General features: G+C 32.3%; 2 protein-coding genes across 4 annotated transcripts in view; both read left to right on the top strand.

Annotated features, from left to right (window-relative positions):
• Positions 1-12505, top strand: part of LOC149487064 (glycogen synthase kinase-3 beta-like) — a 39453-nt gene extending 26948 nt beyond the window's left edge. For all 3 annotated transcript variants that reach the window (XM_089697276.1, XM_089697277.1, XM_089697278.1), the window contains exons 8-9: positions 7909-8188; positions 9427-12505. In XM_089697276.1, coding sequence (XP_089553402.1) covers positions 7909-8188; positions 9427-9479 — 333 coding nt within the window. In that variant the 3' untranslated portion in view covers positions 9480-12505. The remainder of the gene's footprint in view (positions 1-7908; positions 8189-9426) is intronic.
• A 1917-nt stretch (positions 12506-14422) lies between these two features.
• On the top strand, positions 14423-22223 carry Vps39 (vacuolar protein sorting 39). Its single transcript, XM_089697279.1, has 13 exons — positions 14423-14750; positions 14832-14981; positions 15074-15201; positions 15295-15498; positions 15862-16054; positions 16377-16494; positions 16946-17072; positions 18085-18465; positions 18570-18792; positions 19130-19585; positions 19867-20096; positions 20597-20731; positions 21121-22223. The coding sequence occupies exons 1-13, from the start codon at positions 14681-14683 to the stop codon at positions 21274-21276; spliced, it is 2571 nt and encodes an 856-aa protein (XP_089553405.1). The 5' UTR covers positions 14423-14680; the 3' UTR covers positions 21277-22223.
• Positions 22224-23396: the final 1173 nt, after the last annotated feature.

Below are 23396 nucleotides of genomic sequence, written 5' to 3' on the forward strand. Positions count from 1 at the left end.
GGTATCAAAATATCTCTATACCAAATTTCATGCACATTGGTACAGTAGTTTAGGCGTGATTAAGTAACAGACAGACAGACAGAGTTACTTTCGTATTTATAATATTAGTATGGATTTTGATGACTATGACGCGTACTTGCAGTATTTGTTGGAGCGAATGACGATGCCCAAGTCTACCACTGACCACCAGCGCATCAGAGTAAGACACCGCTAACCTACACAGAATGCCCATATTTCATATATCTATTAAAAAAAAATACAATGTTTTTATAATTTTACACCTTCCAGATGTAAAATATTGAAGAATTTCTACACTTTTAGTACTTACATTTTTTGGTAATATTCCTAGTTAATAAAATGTGGGCATTCAATCGTAATTTGCATTTTGTCAGCTTTTAGGTAGCTATTGTAGTGATAGCTTTCCCAAAATCATGAAAATATTATAAAGTACCATATATATTTTTACATGCAGTTTAAAAGTAGTTTTCTTGTGAATAATAAGTTGTAATTATAATAAATAACTGACAAAATGCTAAATTGTACCCTGGTTAAGACTTGAGACAACGCCTAGGCATGAGTAAGGCGTGACGACTAATTACCGATTGGTTGACGATGTCTTCCACTGCTGATTTTTGTTGGTGTTCAGTGTGCGTACATTGAGTGCAGTGTTCTTGATTAAAATATATTTACGTATATAAAAATGTTTCATTTTGTATGGCGAACTGACATAATATAGCTGTGTATTTAAAAATCATTGAAGACACGCTGAGGTTTAAACAATATGACATAGCATATAGTTTAGTAGCCTGAGTAATGTTTTATATATTTTTGGATATAATTGATTATTCAGGCGTGCAAAATATTGAATTTTCGTCAGTAATTCAGTTTACTATACTTTTTGAAACAATTGACATTGTAGATTTCATACAGCACTGGCAATCTACATCTGTTCTATGAAATTTTAATTCTACTTGTAATTATTCTTACAATAACATTACCTCATGTTGTAACAAGAGATTAACAATGTACATATCGCCCCCACACCACTTATATAATATTCATTTGCTAACATTTCTATTATACAAAGTGTTTAAGCCCATTATTACTGTAATTTAATTATAAAAATCCTACTACGTTGCTTATTGGGATTCAGTTTGAATAATAATTTGATGCGTTTAAAATCGTTCTTTAAATATACTTACATGACTTCGCCTTAATCTGTTATTTAATTAAGACTAATTGTTTTAATTTTATCATTAACCGATTTGACCATTATTTTAATTTATGTATGTATGTATGTTTAATTGTATCAAGCTTCATATATTTTGCTGTAATTTAGGCAGATGATGATTTCCTTTTTCTTAAGTGTGACAATGAATAGTATTTATTTATATCATACCATAATGACATAAGAGATACTTAACAAAAAAATATTTAATAACTTAATATATTACTCTTCATATTATTATCAAATTAACTAATATTGGAAGTAGGTTTTTATATTCAGGACATCTATGTGGTTTTCTACACCTACGAATGAATACTTGCGTATTTTTCGAATCAAAGGGATCTATTTTTAATTAACCCCTCAGCTGTCGCGGCGCGCCGCGTCAAAAAGGTGCTGTCTGTCGGAGAAATTCGAGCGGTCGGCGCTGATTTGCCGATTTTTTTCGATATTAAAATTTGTGATATAAACTTTAACCTGTGACACTCTTGTAAATTTTGATGCTAACTAGATAACCAAACTTTATATTAGTTACCTTACTTACTCCCTGGCATGTTTATTTTATTTATTAGAACCATTTTTTCCCACACATTTTGAAAAAATACGACATTGTTAAGAAAAATACTCATAATAAAATAATATCAAGGTATTTTAGATTTTTATTTTTGTATTTTCACACTAGAATAGACAATCTTTTGAGTGAATATAACAAAAACATAGGTTTATTTTATAAAAATTCGAGAAAGTTGAGTATGAATATCATCGTTTACGCATGAAAATAAGTGGACGCGATCTCCACATATGTTCATACAAATACAGACATTACAGTCTGCTCCAAAATTAGAACATTTCAAAAATTTTTGCTACTTTTTTTTATTTTTATTTTAATCAAAACTAGATAAAAACTAACAGTAATTTTTACTTTTTTAAAATATTTAGGTTTTTATTAATGTTTAAAAATCGTCTTATTCCTAAATGACTTCATTCTTATGGTGGACTTTGTTCTAACGTCTGTATGTATAACGTCTCCACATCAATTTTAATTTTAATTTATTTTTTCTTAAAATTAGCGATTAAGAAAATATTTTTTGTGGTAACAATAGCATTATGAAGAAATGCTTTTTTTTCTTTCATTATTATAATATAGTACCTATAAAATGAAATATTGTCCAACTACAAATCGAAAGGCACTGTATCCATACAGAAAAATGTCTAAGCTGTACAAAAGTGAAATCTACATTTAATTATACCATAACTTATTATAAACCGTTACATTTAACTTATAAATCAAAAATTTCGTAAATTCGAGTTTTAAATATTTTTTATAAAATACAGCTTATGTTAAGGATAAAAATCAATAAACTTAAAGATTCAAAATAAATAAACAATTATTATACATCTAAATGTTTTATTTACCTAAATAAATTTTACTTAACTGACAGAAAAAAAAATTCTTATGAAGCTTTGTGTCTGTACTATTTATATACTCATGTGGTTGTAATGTGTGGTGTTGACGCCAACATTGGCCAATAAATAGGAATATTTGCAACTTAGCATAAATAACGTTAACTTCTGTTCATTTTTTCTTATACATCGGAGTTCGGACACAACGACCGCCTCGAGACGACGATTTATCACCACGAGGTTCCACTTGAATGTGATCAGGAAAGTGATGAACGCTATCCAATCTAGTTGTACTTCAATACATGCAGTATTTCCAAGCATATTGTAATTAAGATATAAACTAATCGGTAAAATTGTATTAAAATCGGTTCAGTAGTTTAGGGAGTCCATAGTACACAAACAGCATGAAACTTAAAAAATATTTTGATTGGAATAAAGTAAGACGTGTTATGTGTAGAATTTCATGAAGAATCCTGGTATCAGGAATTAAAAGCTGTAAATTCCCAAACACTAATCGTGTTAGTATTATTATCTGTTCATTTGACAAAATATACAGAGTTATATTTCTTGATTTCAAATACTGTTACGTCCTATTGTTAAAGTAAGCCTTGGAGTGTCTTGTCTTCCATTGCCATAAGAATCGTTGTTTGGATCCATTTGAATTCTCTTTTATTGATACTCAAATGCTTACGAATCAGAAAAGGTTATTCTATCAAATACAAATTTTTATTTTCGAAAGAAAATTAAAATATCAAGACGGAAGTTTATTTTAGGGTTACCTAACAAATAAGTTATTATTGATTATGTAGTTTAAACAGCAATGTGATATCTTCAAATAGAAAAATTGCATTCTTCTTCTGGGTAATAGAAGCAGTTTTGACACCAAAAGGCAAAAATACAATAATTGTTATCGCTAGTCATTTACAAAATGAGAGGGTAGATTTATATTTGCAGGCGTACTGCAAATGATGCATTTAATTCGTTTTATTAAATAAGTAATGTTCCAAGGCTATTTAAAGTCATGAATGCAAATAAAAATAATCTTCAGACAGCGATCTACATCAGCTTTAACATTCGGCCTACAAAAATGTACTACATATAGTACATAAGAATAAAAAACCGGCCAAGTGAGAGTCGGACTCGCACACCGTGGGCTCCGAACAAACCAATTTTTAAAGTGAAACTTTTATTACATCGTCTCAAACTTTTTGGTCTGTGTAGCGCATGTCGCGTGACGGTCGGCTGCCGAGTAGGTATTAGGCAGTGTTCGGAACCGTTCGAACAGTTTCACTTTTACCGTGGTTTCATAAAACCACACAACATTTTTATTATGTTGTAACTCCGAAATTTTATGTTTTTCGAAATTATTCTTCAATCTGCGCTATAAGACCTTATTTTACCCCAATTTCAAAACTCTACGTACACGGAAAGTACCCTGTAGGTGTCGATTCCCTTGCGAATGTCGAAATTTGCAGCATAACCCATTGAGCCCCGAACGGCCCGATCGGTCCACGATACAATAGATTTTCTATTGTGTCTGTGATTCCGGGGCCTGAGTTAATAAACGGCTTTATCTTTTGATTGCGTTGGTTTATAAGTTTGATTTTTTCACAGCTTCAATCGACTCAAGTAATCAATATAAATTTCAGTTTTATGTCACATAACGCGTTCCTGTGAAAATGGGTCTTGACAGACAGATGGGCAGATGGGATGGACAGACGTGATCCTATTAGGGTTCTGGACCCTTAAAAACCAAACCCTTTGGGATGCAGCCATTAATGCTGCAATTTTTAGCAAATTTTGACTTTTGCAATGGAATCAAAACCGACAGGGTACTTCCCAAGTACATAAAATCTTTAAATTTGGTAAAAAGCAATGTTTTATAAAACAGATCAGAACAGATAAGAATAATCGCAAATAACATGATTTTTTTAATTACACTTTATATAAAAAAAAATAATAATTTCAACTTACAACTAATGAACGGCTACATGTATTAACTTGATATTCACATTAAAAACTCAGATTTATAATACACTAGCGGTCCGCCCCGGCTTCGCCCGTGGTACATATTTACGTTTTCTCTACATAAGAACCATCCTCGTACTTCAAGGAATATATAATAAAAAAAGAATTATCGAAATCGGTTCAGCCGTTCTCGAGTTATGCGCTTACCAACACATTTTGCAATTCATTTTTATATACATACTAGAGGTCCGCCCCGGCTTCGCCCGTGGTACATATTTCGCAATAAAAGGTAGCCTATGTCCTTTCTCGGGTATCAAAATATCTCCATACCAAATTTCATGCAAATTGGTATGGAGATATAAGATTTAAGACGCAATCAGAAGAAATAATATTCATATGCGGCATATTCTGAAAACCGCAACTACTAGCAAGGGAATCAAAACCTACGGGTCAAAAGTTAAGTGGACTTGGTTAAAAGCAAGGTTTTACAGCACAGATAAAGAAAAATTCACTAAAAACACTAGAAGTTAAAACATAATAAAAAGTAGGTTTGTTCGGAGTCCTTGAAGCGCGAATCGTATTGAGGTTCAAAACTATAAAAAAACATTCTTCCAGTTTTAAAGAAATAACCCCAAAATATGTGTAAAAACATCTTTGGACTATCTGGGTTTCAAAAATGACAACTCCCGTGTTGTCGTTCATTTTGAAATTGTGAGACGACAGAAAAACAAAATAAAAACAGAATCAAACATAATATATGCCAACGCAATCAAAAGATACAACCGTTTATGCTGCAAATTTTCGTAATTTTCGACATTTGCAAGGTTATAAAAACTTACAATAGCAACGTCTTATAGCACAGATAAAGAATTCTAAAATATGAATTAAAAGATACCTACAGCATAATTAAAAAAATAAGTTTGTACGAAGCCCTCGGTGCGCGAGTCCGACTCGCACTTGGCCGGTTTTTTATTTTTTCAGAAACATATGGTTCCCCAATAAAAAATAATATGTTGCATTTGTATTAAGGTAAGAATATGTTGTACAATTAATGTGTTAAATTTCTTTTCCAGTTTGTCCTACACAAATTACATAGTAACATAGTCACTTTGTCCTATATATAGGTCATAGTGAAAACCATTGTTCCCGATGTAGGTTTTTTTTACTATTTTTCCAGCATATAATATACACTTTTAACCATAATATACTAAAATTAAAGGAATTCCATAGAGGTTACGGACTATAATTTGTATAGTTGATTATATCGTATTAAACCTGAGGACAATAAATACCACAAAAACGATACCCATCAATATAAACAAAACATATGTATGAAGACGAACAATTAAATTTTTCAATTTCATACAATATGCGAACATCCTGTACGCGAATTTTACGGGGAAATTATTGTCGGTTCTGAATTGAAAACGAAATATCTTTAAAATGGAACACAGTATCAAATTTTGAATTATATTATAAAAATCTTCATAAAATTTCTTGTAAAATGATGTAAAAAACAAATAAAATATTAAAAATAAAATACGATTAACCAGGGGTCAAAAACTAAGCAACGTACAGTGAAATGGTAGATACATATTTGGAGCCATTATTTGTGGTATAATTATTGGTAATTTTCATTATTTCGGCACATAAACATTAGGATATATAGTGAATAATAATAAAAAGAACAATAAATACTTACCGTTTATCAACTTTCCGCAAAATTTTACATTTTTTAAAACTTTAAAATTTAAAAGTTACTCGACTAAAGTATGACATAATTACTGTTATATTTCGAATATTTATCGGTCAAATTATTAAGTGATGGACTTTAAATATTCAGTAATTCATAAGCTATCAAATAAATAGTCGTTTATGCAGATTTGAACTATATTTGCGTTACAATGAGCTAATTTCCAACCGGCGATGATTTGGCACAGATCTGTGCCACGACAGACAACGGGTACAAAATTTTTGGCTCAGATCTGTGTTCCGACAGACGAGGGTTTAATCCAATTAGGTTTATATAATCATGCATTATATATTAAATATTTAATCAATATCAAGAATCAAGTCATTCATTATATCTGCTGAAAGGACACACACTGAAATTTTCGAAGTGTGTGTATTTCCTCACATCTTAGTGTCTGCTCTATAAATGAATTGATCATTCATAGACATCACTACATAGTATATAACAAAGTCTCTTACCGCCGTCTTTGTGTTAAAAATTTCTCAAGAGTTTTATTTTTTAATAGATAGAGTGATTCAAGAGGAAGGTAGCATATAATTTGTAGGTTTTAGACAAAACGGGCAAAGCTAGTATAATATAGTATATACAAAACCAAGACAAGTTAATTTCTGATTGAAGATGAGCTCCAAACTTTTTATTAAATAAAAGATTGAAATAATTCATTGATCGTATGATTGGCTATTATGATTTAAATGATTCTGCAAACAAGATGAATAATAATTATTTGTTTCATTTGTAGCAAATTGTTACTGCTATCAATAATTTTCAATTTTCAATTATACAACCCGACCCCTAAAGAATGAAAGCGAGCAAGAAAACCTTGGCTATAATATATGTAATATCATAATAATAACGCCTACATTTTGTTACCGGCCGTTTATCCCGACCTGTGCCAAAGAATATAGCCTATGATATAATATTTTCACATCGGTCAAGAAGAGTATCTCGTCATTTTTTCTTTGTAATATTAGATTAGACAACATGACAACATTCGTGCATTGAGATAACATTACTACGTATGGAGGAGACACCACGAACAAAATCTGTGCGCCATTTTTTTGCTCTAAGTTTTAAAAATTATTATCTAGTTTGGTACTTACCGATGAAAGTTATTCCTTTGCACTTTTCCGTATTATTTGTATTATTTGTGCAATATCGTAACACACACGAAGGCATATTTGATGCGTTTCACTTTAAAACAAATAAAAAAATATGTGCGTGTACCAGTGTACACACGTAAGAAGTGAAACTTCTATAAGAACTTATTTTTCAAAAAATAATTTGCTATATGCAACTTTACAGAAATACGTCTAATCACGCGTGGTAGGGATAAGAAAAAGATGGCGCGTAACGGAAAAATGTCACGCGTAACGAAAAAATGTTACACTAAATTTTTTTCCAACCCCAATAAAGAAGTTTCACTTCAATAAAAAATGAGCGTGCAGTTACGCCATATGGCGTATGTTGAGCGGAACATAAGTGACGTAGGCGGTGTCGTGTCCATATGTCCACCTATATCTCGTGCAAATAAATATATGTCTTGTATATGGCGGTGCAGGTGTTCCGCGCGTGCACGCCGCCGGACGCCATCTCGCTGGTGTCGCGGCTGCTGGAGTACACGCCGGGCGCGCGGCTGTCCCCGCTGCAGGCGTGCGCGCACGGCTTCTTCGACGAGCTGCGCGAGCCGGCCGCGCGCCTGCCCAACGGCCGCCCGCTGCCGCCGCTCTTCAACTTCACGGAGTACGAGCTGGCCATACAGCCCTCGCTCAACGACTTCCTCAAGCCGCGCGCCGCGCCCGAGCCCGGCGCCTCCGCGCACCACGACCATGACCCGCAAGGTACGTAATATTTATGACAACTGTTCAATTATGTATGAAAAGTGACATTTTATTTTAACAGATTTTTTAATAATTATCATTGATTATTTTTCCGACCCAAATATCGAACAATAGAATTGCACCATTCGACGTCACGTGGTACAACCTACATGGTATTATACTGATAATTTTTTGAAAATTTTCTCTGGTCGTTGACGTCAAACTGACAGGTTCAATTCAATTGTGAAATTATTGGCCGACATTTGGGACGGAAAAATAATCTCCCGAATACCACACGAGCTTCAAAATTATCTGGCATTTCCCTCAAGGTTCCCTGCAAACAAATAAAGTCGTCAAGTTTTTCAGGAAAAATCACTCGCGCTTCGCACTCGTGATTTTTTAACCTTGACTAAAAACTTGACTCCTTCATTTGTTTGCAACGAACCTATCGGAAAATACCCGATAATTTTGAAGCTCTTGTGGTATTATAAGTGATTATTTTTCCGACCCAAATATCGACCAATAGAATTGCACCATTCGACGTCACGTGGTACAACCTACATGGTATTATACTGATAATTTTTTGAAAATTTTCTCTGGTCGTTGACGTCAAACTGACAGGTTCAATTCAATTGTGAAATTATTGGCCGACATTTGGGACGGAAAAATAATCTCCCGAATACCACTCGAGCTTCAAAATTATCTGGCGTTTCCCTCAAGGTTCCCTGCAAACAAATAAAGTCGTCAAGTTTTTCAGGAAAAATCATTTTTTAACCTTGACTAAAAACTTGACTCCTTCATTTGTTTGCAACGAACCTATCGGAAAATACCCGATAATTTTGAAGTTCTTGTGGTATTATAAGTGATAAATACGCCGAATGAATCGCTAGACGGCTGTTAACATACTGGCTGTAATGACAAACGTAACAGACATTGCACATACATAACAATTATTGAACTGTAAATTTATCTTAATATTACATAAAAACAATGTATACCATCATTATGTCTCTATTTGCCTAATTAAAGATCTAACATGTAGTTTGCATCGTTACGATGTCTGTTAACATTTTTCAATTTTTCATTATAGGTAGTAACCTTAGCTTTATCTTATTGTATATACTACATGCACATTCCTACACAAACAAATGTTGCGTCTATAATGTATTCAAACATGTTTACATTACAAATGTACACAATAAGTACGTAAGTGTGCGCGTGTGGTGAATGTAGACGCTAATGACGTGTGTTGTCCGCAGGCGAGAACGCAGCGGCGAGCGGCACGAGCGGGGGCTCGCCGAGCGCGTCGTAGAGCCGAGCGCGGCTGCCCCGCGCCCCACGCTTCCCGGCCCACGTGTCTGGCTCGCGCCTCGTGCATCCCTATCGAACGTCCTAGATGCCCCCGCACCCACTCACACTCACACTCACAACCATACGAACCACCGTATAACGCGAATCATGTAAAAAGAACGCTGGATGAAAGTGATGGGGTGTGTTTTGGCATGTATCGAGTTTAGCACGAAAGTTATTTGCTGCTTATTTTATTTTTGAAGTAGGCTCTCGAGTCGTGGCTTCGCAACTACATATTTGTTATTCTTATACCACCTCATAACACCAAATAGACCAATAAATCGCCAATGCGTAGCTTAACCGTCAGCGTTCTTTTTACATGACGCGACCTATACCGATCTAGGATCTTCCGATATCGACGACGCGCTCGCGAACACGCTTTAGTCCGATACGAGCCCGTATCGACGCGAAGCTTTCGACGTCGGCGCCGACGTCCGGGGCGATCTGTAGGTTATCGAGAATGCTAGGAGCGCCCGCGACTGTTCCGCGGCCACGTGCGGTCGGCCCAGCGCATCGAACACGCTGAACATAGCTGTGGCCACAGAACATATAAAAGAGGTTAGAAAGGCATTGTAGGCGGGGCAGACGCGCCAAGGATATGAGCACTGCTCACATCATCATCATGCGTATGATTCGTTCCATTTTAAATCGCGTGATCGCGCGGCGCTATGATTGGCTAGATTTGAAATTGCAAAATATATGTGCGTAAGCGGACTTGCGCGGACTTGGCCACACCCACAGGCGACACCGGTTCTTATAGGAACGGCGAATTATTGCCATTCTAACGGTCTAACCTCTTTTATATGATCTGTGGCTGTGGCCGTGTTTCGGGTTCACTAATGATAACGTTCGATCGCAGCCGGCCGGGCGTCTCTCGCGGGCTTCGCGATTAGCTCGGAACGTAGATTGGAGTCGTTTGTACGCTAATTAGTGATAGTATTTTTTGTGTTGGTCATCGGGAAAAATTTAATGCATAATAGGTGTTTTCGGCGAGTAATCGTGTGATACTGTAGTGTAATTGTCGATAAAGCTTGAGCTGTCTTAGTCGGTAAGAAGGGTAAATCCACAGTAGATTCTAAACCGTCGCGATGTGATTACTTTGTACTTTTGTAAGCTCAAACTCCTTTGTGTACATACCTATTATACTGAATTTTTAACGTCGGTTTTGGTAAACGACAGATAACTATCGTCTGGATAAATTGTACTCGATTTGATTTGTATAAAATCTATTCATTTGTTGATAATGAAAACGTTAACGTCATCACGCAGCGCCTTCTTATTCTAATGGCATCACGAGCTCGCTTCACTTTACACCTGTTCTATAGAGGAATATATTTAGGGAGTCGTAATTCCGCTTGTGCCGTGTAACCCGTAGAGGATTTGAGTAGAATTAGAATATTTATTGTCGGAAAGTATCACTGACGTGACTTGCGCGAAGTATGTCTAGTGCTGTAGCTCCGGAGCAGACGGTATATTTTATCGCATACATACAAAGCATACTTGTAAATTTTTATAACTAGCATAAACTGATCTCTCAGGATAATTTTAATTAAATGATATCTCAGAATATTATGTATTTGTATAAACAATTCAAAGATATAAATTTTAGATTAACTACATTATAGATATTTGTTATTTCTGGCAACTTCTATATTAGACTTTTTTTTTATTGCGGCGTATCTTTTCTTATCCAGCTCTGGATAAATGTATAATGTATTTGATTGCACTGTCTGTGTCCTATTGTAATGTCATAGTTTTTCGATAATATTGTATTCTATAAAATAATCGATAAATCATATTTCTGCTATGTAAAATTTATCATTGAGAACACGATATAAGTAGTCATTTATAAAGTAATATTAAAAATAAATTCATTGTCATAGTTTTAAGTATTTTGGCAATTTCTTTTTGCACTTAAAAGTTGGCGTACAGTTACAAATTAGCTGAGGTATTAAAGCCTTTTTAATATAAAGTAATGAACTCTTTTATTCATGGTTTAGATGTAGCTTTAATTCATAACCTTGGGTGTGATTTTGCACCATTTTTTTTAATTAGTAAATAATATTTGTACAAATTCTGTTGCTGAGAAGCATTACGAATTTGAGAACACAGGTCAGCTCTGACCTCCTAGAGTCACAATAACGTCTACGTGTCGTCATTGACCAGAGTTTATTTTATTTTATATTTATTATAATATAATAGAAATACAATATTCATTTGATCGAACCGCGGCGCATCTATTTTGCATGCTGTAATAATTCAGAATACCCATCTATGAAACCTACAGGCTTCGGCCAAGTATATAATACACACTTGTATTACTATTATGTATGTACTAATTACGTATAAAATTTCTAGTTTGTTAAGAACGTAACGCGCTCGGCGCGAGATTTCAAATCACACATAGTGGAGCTTAGTTGTCGTCCCTAAGGCTATTGATTTGCTGACACACCTTTATAATTCGTGTAAATATTATTATTATAATTATTATCTTTATGGTATGACTCTTGAGTAAAGTTAATCGGTAGTCAGTATCGGCAGCCGGCAGAGCGCCGCGCCCTGACAGCGAGCGGTACGATAGTTTAGATATGCATATTTTATTAAGTCTACCTATTATGAATTTTGTAATCGACGTTGCTTCTGAAGACCCTCTGTGTATAAAGTTAGACACACTAGTGACCTGATGTTTGAAGTGATGTTATTGCGACATCTTTAACCCGTTTAAATTCTCACTTTCACGATTTACGTGCACTTTTACTACTCGAGAATTTTCAGTAATACATACTTCGAAATGGGGTTGACTTATATAAATTATTTAAAGTAAAAGAGTTTTCTTATTACTAGTACTGTAATATTAAATTTAATAGTGAGTGAAATTTGTATTTTGTTTTAATTTGTTTTACTGAATTTGAATACATTGTAACTCCATATCGTTGTTAGTTATGAATGAAAATAACATAATTATAAAAGTAAATATTAAATGAATAGAACCATGGTTTTTTATTTCACACATTCCAATTTGCCCTTATTTTTACAATGATCATTGTTTATAATTTATTTTGTATGATCAGCAAGCAATTGAATTATATTCAAAAATATTACAAACCCATGATGAGTAGGTATAACATCAGGTGCAGGTGCAGCATGTGCCACAATGGTACACACAGGTAGTACACATAACGTCTCAAACTGTGATCTCAAAGCTTGATGTTGATCCAAGAAGCTTATATCTAATACACTGGAGATTTCGGTATGAACATTGACGTGTAACAAGAAAATATTGCCCAGTTCATGTTTTTTATCACTTTCACACCTAACTAGGTATTGCCACTGTTAATACGAAGTTTTCCCAAGGCTACTATGTATGCTGTAATATTCTGTGCAAAAGGTTAGTTTTTGTACATGAGTTTGTTGATAAATTGCCAACAACGTCATTCAGAAGCATTGTTGGATGAGACAATTATTATTTATGCTAAATAAAATAAGTATCTGAACCAATTATTAAAAAGCGATACTCCCTGATTATGGGTAGTCACCATAATAAAATTGTAGCAACTCTCACTTTGTCAATATGGCATGTGTGTCAAAAAAATTGCGTCGCTTCGAATATTTAAGTTAATATTGTTGCTTATTTAATGAATATTTTCCGAATATAAAGAATGCATTGTATTGTGCAAAATTGCAGAAGTGTTTGGACACCAAATTCTGGCATAGAATTTCACAGGCAAGTGTATATTTACGTTATTTACAATATTCCTCAATACTCCTGCATTTACCTGTTTAGAATCATTTCAATGGCAAAAATTGTCTAATTTAGCATCATTTTAGTAAGCAGTCATGTTAAATTTGTTATTTCCCTAATACTTTATCATTTTTCAACAAGTTTTCAATAAACAAATTTAACAAGTAAGGTAACCATGATGACGAGTTTTTATGGATAGCGAAGAGAATATATTGTAATAACAATATTATGATGAAAATTTAGAACACCATTTTAAAGATTGTTACTAGTAATGAAACAACACACGACATCGGTATTGCACTCACATGTAGTTATAAGATTGTTCGTTTTTACATTGAAATTTATACTTTTTTAACTTACCTCATTTTTTTTTGTTTTACGTATTTCAGCATTCCAAAAAGTAAAATAAAAAGAAATATATGTGCCCATCAAAGTTACTGAGGATTACGACCCAGAAAAAAATACCTTTTGAAAAATAAACTTTGTAAAGTTAGCTGAAATTTGTGCAAGGCTGCTGCTATAAACAGTTTTTCTTTGATGATTTTGGCTTGAAATTGACCCGTCGAAGCAACGCGTTTAAAAAGAAGATCTGAGTAGCTTACAATTTGGTAAACAGCATCTGATGCAAAACACAACTTTCCTCTATTTACAAAGGATGTTAATGCTATATATCGGTTCATATCCAAGCTTTGTAGCCAAAAGTTATTTAAAACTATCATTCTATACCAATTAAAATTGTATGTACCTATAAAGTATGACCATAATATTATAATATAAAGACTGTTAAAAATATATGTCGTTATTATTTATAGACCATGATTTTTAGTTTTTTCTATTTTGAAAAATCCTGAATTTACAAACCAGCGTGGTCACTCGACAGAAAGAGACAAAAAACATGACTGACGTCATTGAAGGTCATATTTTCTTGTTACAAGTTAATGGTCATAGTGCAATCTCCAGTGTATTAGATATAAGCTTCTTGTGTTGATCTATAGAATTACAATGTCAATTCTTCACACCTCATGGGTGTGGTTAACATTTAAAATAAAATCGATACCACATGCTTTATTCGTGTTCTATTATCTATATGCCACGCAAGATTTTTTTGACATGACAATAATTATTAATTGTCAGTTGTCACTTGTGTAATGTCAATGTCAATTTGTATTTTGTCATGACAATTGTTCTGTTTTGCTTTTTACAGTAAAATTAACAAAATATTAATTATGAATGATTTAAATTTGAATAAAATATAGTCATATGATTTTATCTTTTTTTTTTCAATGGGATATTAACGTATAGTGCTGTTTAGATATTTTAAATTGGTATGGTACAAGCATAACTTAAGTAATATCAGATATACATTTTAAACAACTTGGAAGATATTATTTATTTTGTCATCCTAACAAAATTGAACAATCATGCACGAGGCGTATGAGGTAACTCACCTGCTTAATGCATCTGTTCAAATAGAAACTATAGCTGCATATGGTAAGTAATAAATCTTTATCCCTCTTTTTAATTATAGAACTATAAATGTGGGTGTGACTTGCCATAATTTTGCTGTTTTAGATGGAAATCTCTTCTTGGGTACACGACAAGGGCATCTTTTGATGTACTCATTATCAGTTAACAATGATAGTAAAAAATATGAACTTAAAATGCTGCGATACTGTAAAAATTTTAGTAAGAAACCAATACAACAAATTGAAATTATACCAGGTAAGTTCAATAAATGATATTGTATTCTATCATAACATTAGCATGATGTCCTTTTCTATTTAGTTAAAATATTCATTGCATTATTTTTTCAGAGGACAAATTATTACTGTGTCTAACAGATAATTTGCTTTCATCTTATGATATAAATGGTGTCAATTTTCCTTTAGTGAAGACATTTTCGGACACAAAAGGGGCTTCGTTATTTGCACTTGATAACAAGGTAATTAACAAAATATCTTGTGTTTTATATAATTAGTGTTACACAAACATTTGCTGCGGGGACAATAAATATAGTTGTAATTAAAATTTTCAGTCGGCAACATCTATGACTGGTGAATCTAATTCAGTTGTTCACTTGTGTGTGGCTGTAAGAAGAAAATTGCAGCTTTACTATGGAAAGAATGGTGAATTCAAGAAACATCTGTTTGACTTTACAATACCAGATGTACCTAAAGTGATGGCCTGGGGCCAGCAGTATTTGTGCGTTGGATTTAAAGGCGAATACACATTTTTTGATGTAAGTTTCAGATATAAATGACAAATGAATATATTCCTAATTTTAATGTGTTTATACCCTTACTATTGTCAGGTTTTTTGTTCAATCATTTGATTTTAATAATATGAATTAAGTAGCTCAGAGAAAAATGGAAAGAAACAATGAATTCATAATATTAAAAGTGAATTACTTAAGTACTTCATTTTTAATATTATGTACCTATTACATTTTAAATGTTATAATTTATTAAACTGTGTATGTTATTATTGTAAGTAATATATCATAATATAAAGTCTTGTCTTGGGTTTTGTTATTGGCTATCAATAATGTATTGAGAAGATTGCAATTGAGAAAATTATTATTATATTTAAAGAAATGTTTCAGCTATCATCACACAATCCAAAGGAACTTTTTCCAACAAGTAGTTCAAAATCCTTAGAGCCTACCATAGCCAAATATACAGAGACATCATTCCTTCTGGGCAGAGACAATACTTCTGTTCTTGTAGAAGAAGCTAAAGAGGAAGCTATAGAAATAAAGAAAACTATAAAGTGGACTGACGCTCCTATTGCTGTTGGTAAGGAGAATAGAATAGTAGTTCTACTTATTTTAATACATATTTGTCTATGCTTTTATATAATTTTATTGATACCATGTTAAATTCATTGTTAATCAGTATTTTTTTATATTCTAATACAACAGAGTCAACAGAATAATGCTCTAGCTATAAAAACGTAAATTCAAGCTCTATTGAAGATTTATTATCAAACTAAGTTGTAAAATTTTATATGACATAATTTGTTTAAAAGAAAAAAGCCTATAAACAGCCTCATTATTTTTGTCAAAATATTACTTTATGAATAGATTTAATTAATTCACAATTGATTTCATTATTTCAGTGTGGGATGAACCCTTTATCTTGGGATTATTACAAGATAATGTGGTTGTTCAGACTGTTGAGCCACCATTATTCATTCAAACATTACCTGATTTGAACAAGGCAAGACTGATGTATAGGTAAGTATTCCTATTTATATTAGACATGCTAAATTGGCCTAGATGCTTGAATAAGTTTCATTTATATTGTTGGAAATGTAATAAAGTATTATCTTAATATATATAAATCTCGTGTCACAATGTTTGTCCTCAATGGACTCCTAAACCACTTAACCGATTATACTAAAATTCGCACACCATGTGCAGTTCGATCCAACTTGAGAGATAAGATAGTTTAAACATGTAGGTACCACGGGCGAAGCCGGGGCGGAAAGCTAGTATATTATAATAATACTGTCGTCAATTTATTTAAATTAATATAAATGTTACATTTCATGAGAATTGAGAAGTAACTATCAAACTAGGTTAGCAAGACTGTGATAGAACTTAGAAGCAATGATTTCTTGCAAATGTTGAAGTGTGTTTTGTTCAAGTAATAATTTGTAACATTTGTTCTATTTACTTTTTTTAGATATAAGCGAGGTTTAATATTCGTGTCTTCAGTAGGACAAGTGTGGTGTTTGAGCGCCGTGGATGTAACCGTTCAGAGACAACAACTGCTCAAGGATAAACACTTTCAGATAGCTATCGATTTAACGGTAATTAAACTCAAACTCAAACATTTATTTATTCAATTAGACTTCTTCTAGAAGCACTTTTGAAACGTCATAGGTACATATTTTTAACATTTACCACCAATTCGGAAAGCAGTATCTATGGAGAAGAATCGGCAAGAAACTCCATAGTTGCTCTTTTTAATCATGTCAGTTTTACATTTTAATTTTACAAATTACATATGTAACATCATAATTTATAGTGATATGCCAAAGAACTGTCCTGTGGTTTTTACGCGACAACCCTCCATGAGTTTTTATCGTCCATTATGTACCTATGCATATATTTACGTGCCTTCATGAGTATGAGTATGAATCATACTCAACATAAAAAATTATCTTATTTGCTATCTGGTGATTTTGTCTATAAAATTAAAATAATGTTTGCAGTTTCAGTATTATTTATAACATTAACATTTTATTCAGTAAAATAATGGACACTATTTATTTATTATAGTTTCTTAATTACTGTTATTCACAATTTATCTAAAGACGTCATTGTAACAAAATATTAATTAGTGTGATTTTATATTTACAATTACCAAAATATTATATACCTTGTCTGTACCTTGTACCACCAATCATGATGTAATATCAATACTACAGGAAAGTGGATATATGTATGTATATCCACTTTCCTGTAGTAATTTATATAAATTAGAGAACAGTTTTGATCAGTGTAGCGATAAAGTTGGTCGTTATTTTTTATTTTAATTCTCTTGTTGATAAAAATGTTTCATTTTAAAGTAAAAAAACGGCAAGCAAAAATAATTACTTTATTAAACGTAGGTGAATTGATCTTCTATCTTTTTTGGCGTTTTTTAGGTTGGGTTAATTAGATTGTAATTGTGTTTTTAATTATTTTGGTAATAAGTTACCTTTTTTTAAATTTATGTTATTACTATTCTATTGAGTGTTTTATATATTTGTGATTGGAACAGTTAAGATGTTGTTTCTGTATTTACTGTTACTTTACTACAACAAACCCTTTTTGTAGAATTTATCAGAATGTTCACCAGAAGAAAAGAAGCAAACCATACATTCCATTCAAATGCTATTCGCCTTGGAGCTATTCGACAATAAAGAATACTCGCAATCAATGAAAGAATTTATTAAATTAAACACAGACCCAGCAGACGTGATAAAACTATTCCCAGAGTTAGATAATAAATCTGGATCGGAAACCAAAGAGAAGAAATTAAAGGGGAAAGATCTCGAAAACGCTTTGAACGCGTTGATAGAATATTTAGTGGAGTTAAGGTCGAAGATAGGGAAGAATTCGGACGCTAGCGGGAGTAAAGATGAAACTTCTAGTCAACGGAATGTCACACAGCAGTTGGAGCTTATCGATACTACGCTTTTGAAATGCTATTTACAGGTACTGCTTTTCTTTTTCGAAAGTTCTGATGACTTTGGCTTATAAAGGTTGTAAATATTGAATTTAATTTTTTTAATTATTGGGTTTTAAATTATTTTTTTCAGACTAATGACGCGTTCGTTGCGCCTTTATTGCGTTTAAATAATTGTCGTTTAGAAGAAGCAGAAAAGACATTGCTCCAGCATGGAAAACATTCTGAGCTTATTATATTGTATCAGACTAAAGGGCAGCATACAAAAGCATTGCAATTATTACGTGAACAGGCTAAACAACCAGATTCTAGCTTAAAGGGATATCATAGAACTAAGAATTATTTACAACATTTAGGTGAGACTGAAAAAAAAAAATATTTACTTATTTTATTAATTTCAGTAAGAGTCCTAACACACGAACGGCAAGTTGTGAACGGCAGAGGTCGCAACTTGCCGTTCGTCTGATAGAACGCTATCGTATAATTGTATTATTATTTCGTTAGTGATTACTACTCATACAAAATAAATTCTTAAATTATTAATAACTAATAAGGTTTTGTGTTTGTAGTAAAAACTAAAAAGTCGTATTTTCATTGCAGTCAATAATGTCAATAATGCTCCCTTTTGCTATGTACCCTTAATTATTCATATGTTGATAATTAATTTAAAAATGTTTTTCCTTAACATATCAGGCGCAGAGCACATAAATCTAATATTCAAATTCTCCGACTGGATATTGAAAGAGCATCCCGAAGAGGGTCTCAAAATATTCACGGAAGACATTGTCGAAGTAGAAAACTTGCCCCGTCCAAGAGTTCTAGACTTTTTGCTTCGGGAACACGAACAACTAGTCATACCTTATCTAGAACATGTCATACATACGTGGAATGACACAAATGCAATATTCCATGACGCCTTAATTGGCATGTATAGAGAGAAGATCACTGATAAAAAAGCTAATTCGACTGAAGAGGAATTGCAGCATATAAAGGCGAAATTGGTTGCGTTTTTGGAGAAATCATTCAATTATACGCCAGAAAGAGTTATATTACACTTTCCTAATGATACACTGTTCGAAGAGAGAGCCATTATATTGGGAAAGCTCGGGAGGCATGAACAGGCGTTAGCCATTTATGTGCAAATACTTGGTATGTAGATAATTTTTTGTTATAAAAATAATATTAAATTTGAATGTTTTTAAATATTTGCGTAATTTAAACAAGTTACAAACAAAAACCGAAAAAAGATCAATGAAGATCAAGCATCCTTAAATAAATACAAAAAAAAAAACATCTTTATATTTACTGGATTGCATTTGTTTCCGCAATAGAAATGCATGCTTTAGTGAAATTATTATTGCAATAATATGTGTTATTATTAATTCTTTAAATTAATAAATTAAATTTACATAACATACATTTTATTTCAGGCGACGTCGAACGTGCAATACGCTACTGTGATAATGTATGGGAGAGATCGAACGATAAGAATTTAGACGTGTATGTTATACTAATGAGGATATTAATGAACCCCGAACAAACTACGCCGCTAACCGGACCGCTGGCCAATGTAACTAGACACCCGAATGCATCCGTACCTGACTTGGAGACAGCTCTAGGTATATTGGAGAAACATGCTGATAAAATATCACCGATTAAGGTCAGTTGTATTTATTGTAAACTAGCGGTCCGCCCCGGCTTCGCCCGTGGTACATGTTTACGTTTTCTCTACATAAGAACCATCCTCGTACTTCAAGGAATATAATAAAAAAAGAATTATCGAAATCGGTTCAGCCGTTCTCGAGTTATGCGCTTACCAACACATTTTGCGATTCATTTTTATATATAAGATAAGCGTAAATGTAAAAAGAGCTTTATACATTTGTGATGATAAATGAAGAATAGCTGCGTTCGTCGTATTTTTTTAAGTTTATATAAATATGTATTTGTAGCGGCTATTATAAAATGTTTCCATACTATATAATACATAGGGATATTTATTTCAAAATCTACAATTTGTCAAGAAAGTTAAATCAAGTCTTTTTTTAGCAAATGTAAATACATTTTGCCATTTACAACGTCTTACCTAGTTTTGTGACGCTTAAAACAATTGAATATGTAATGAAATATTTCTTTACATGAGCTTTTAATATTTTCCAGGCATTATCAGTATTACCCGATGGAGTGCCTCTGGGCAGACTAAAGAGTTTCTTAGAGAGTGCTCTAGACAGTCAACTCACGCTTAAGCGTAGGACACAAGTATTAAAAGGATTGTTGTATGCTGAACACACACAGGTTAGTATTATATTTTATAAAGCATCCTTTGTTGGACATTTATTTATCATCGTCATATTTTTACCTTCTAACCAAAGATTGAAAGAATTCAGACTAATTAAGTATTATTAATGTTGATTGCACATTTTCTTCATTGTTTTACTTCGATCAATAAAGAAAAATAATGCGTAAAATAGTAAGCAAAAATAATAATGTTGCGGATTAAAATTTTTTGCAAACTTGCTAGTCAAATTATAATGAAACGGTTTTTACAATCTTACGGCGACATATACATAATAAATACTAATATAAAATAATTACATTAGAACCTAATTATATGAACTTTAGTTTTTTATCTAATTGCAATGTCTTTCAAATGAATGATCAAATAAAATTATAATTTCTTTCAGGTACAAGAAATGAAACAATACCACGAGTCGAAAAGCATAGTAATCAACGACTACAACGTATGTCCCGTTTGTAAGAAACGGTTCGGCAACCAAAGCGCGTTTGTGCGCTATCCCAATGGAGATATTGTGCACTATTCCTGTAGATTTGATAAATAGTTTTTAGCACGAATTTTATATTTATATTAATAGGTAAAAATATTATACGGTCTTTTACAGGCATTATTTTACCACTATGGTAGATAAAGTGCTAGAAAATTTCCGTAATATACATTTTCAAACTCAAACAATTATTTATTCAATTTAACTTCATCTAGAAGCAATTTTGAATCGTCATTACATAGTTGACCATTACTGGTTCGGAAACTCAACTGAAGAAATGAAATTAAACTCTAGTTGCCCTTTTAAAATATTTTTTTTTGTATGAAAATACCTTTTTACAAATTTCAACCTTATTAAAAACCCTTACGGTATAACTTTTAAGTACCAGTAACACTTCTTTATCACTTTTTGATGACTGAACATGCGTTTGCCGTTTATCTACTATTTTAGTAAATCTATGTTTCAAAAAAAATTGAGCAAATAGACTTTACGTTGCATTGTGAAGCAAAATTAGTAATAAGTTATTTTATCAATGTGTACGGAAAGAAGCCTGTGTATATTCTGCCTTAGTATTTTCTATACCAATTAGTCATAGAAAATGTAGTGCGCTAGAAATTAAAAACATACTGTTTATCGGTTTCTCTTAGAGAAATCTCTTAGATACCTTTTTATAACACATACTATGAGCAGGTTTTTTTTAATCAAAGCTAGAATCAATAAATCTATTTTTAAACCAATGTTTAGTGCTTATTTCATTATTTATTAAGTATTATAAAAAAATATGAATGAGGTATGGTTCTTTCACGTTATTATGATTGTGAAAATTGAAATTGATTGAAATACGTAATCTATCATGTTTTTTAATGAGATATGAATTATTGATCATATTTTTTTAAATTACATAACTCATAGAATGGTAGCTATTATCGGATTCATTTTTATACAGTTACAAATTAACAATTGTACTTTCACGATCGTTACAGTGTCATCGTAAGATTATAAACGACGTTAGTTTACAATATAACTCGAAAGGTTATAAACTTTCGAAAAATTGTGAACTAATCCATTTACAATTAAACCCATTATTTTTCGTTAGTTTTAAATCTGTCCATAGCAAACCGGCAAAATGTGAACTGTCATTAAACATGCGACGGAACGCATCTAGCGCGCTGATTGGTCTAATATCATGTGGTATTGGTAAACTGACCAATCAAGGACGGTTCACAAATTTAATGCGTTATGGTTTGGTAAAGTTCACTTTTTTTGCGACAGTTTATGATCTCGCGAATTATATTGTAAACGGTGTTTATAATCTTACGGTGACACCATTTTCCTTTTTTTATATAAAATAATAAAACATCGTGCTTATGTGTAGATTTTGTTAAAAGTATTGATTTTCACTTAGCCATTAATATTAGGAACCAATGTACAGAGCATATTTGCTTATTTAATGTTTTAAATATGTATATCGCTTATTTTCATATTCACGTTAAAGTTATTGTATGTTAAAAATGATTATCGATTTAATAATAATATATGAGAAGAAAGTTTTGTACACAATATGGTTGTTTTATGTACCTTTCCCTTTCATGATAGAATGACTAATTAGCATTTATCCATGCATAATTTATATTTTTATTTCATTTCAATACGATACTTTTGCTATAATTCACTTCAGTCCTGTAGCTTTAATTTGCCTAAACGGCTTTTATGAGTTTAAAATTTATTTAAACGCAGACGACTTTCCGAACTTTATTTAAAAACAAATTACAGAACTAACTAAACGAGCAAAGCTATAGACTTGACTTGACTTTTTACATTGCTTAAAAATTTTAATGCATTTTAAAATAACACCACTTGATTAAACAATATGTTTCGAAAGGTAAAATAAACAATAATATTCTTAATTTCTTAATTTAAGTATTATGTATTTATATATTATTATTATAGATATGGTGATAATAATAGATTAGGAACGCAACACATTACAGGGGTTGCATTTCTCATTCCCTAAGTCAAGCTTTTATAAACTTTCTTAGATCACTCCCTCGAATCGTACCTATTTGAGCGGGTACCTAAAAGCTAAACAGCCCCCCCAGTCAAGTGGCTTTCTGTTAGCGTAGCGTTCAATAGAATAGACTACGAATGTATGAGATTGACGTAACGTTTATCTACAG

This window comes from Colias philodice, chromosome 7, assembly GCF_061535455.1.
Source record: "Colias philodice isolate Cphi_HAF_F1 chromosome 7, ilColPhil1 Martin Lab GWU primary, whole genome shotgun sequence".
NCBI classification, from domain to species: domain Eukaryota; kingdom Metazoa; phylum Arthropoda; class Insecta; order Lepidoptera; family Pieridae; genus Colias; species Colias philodice.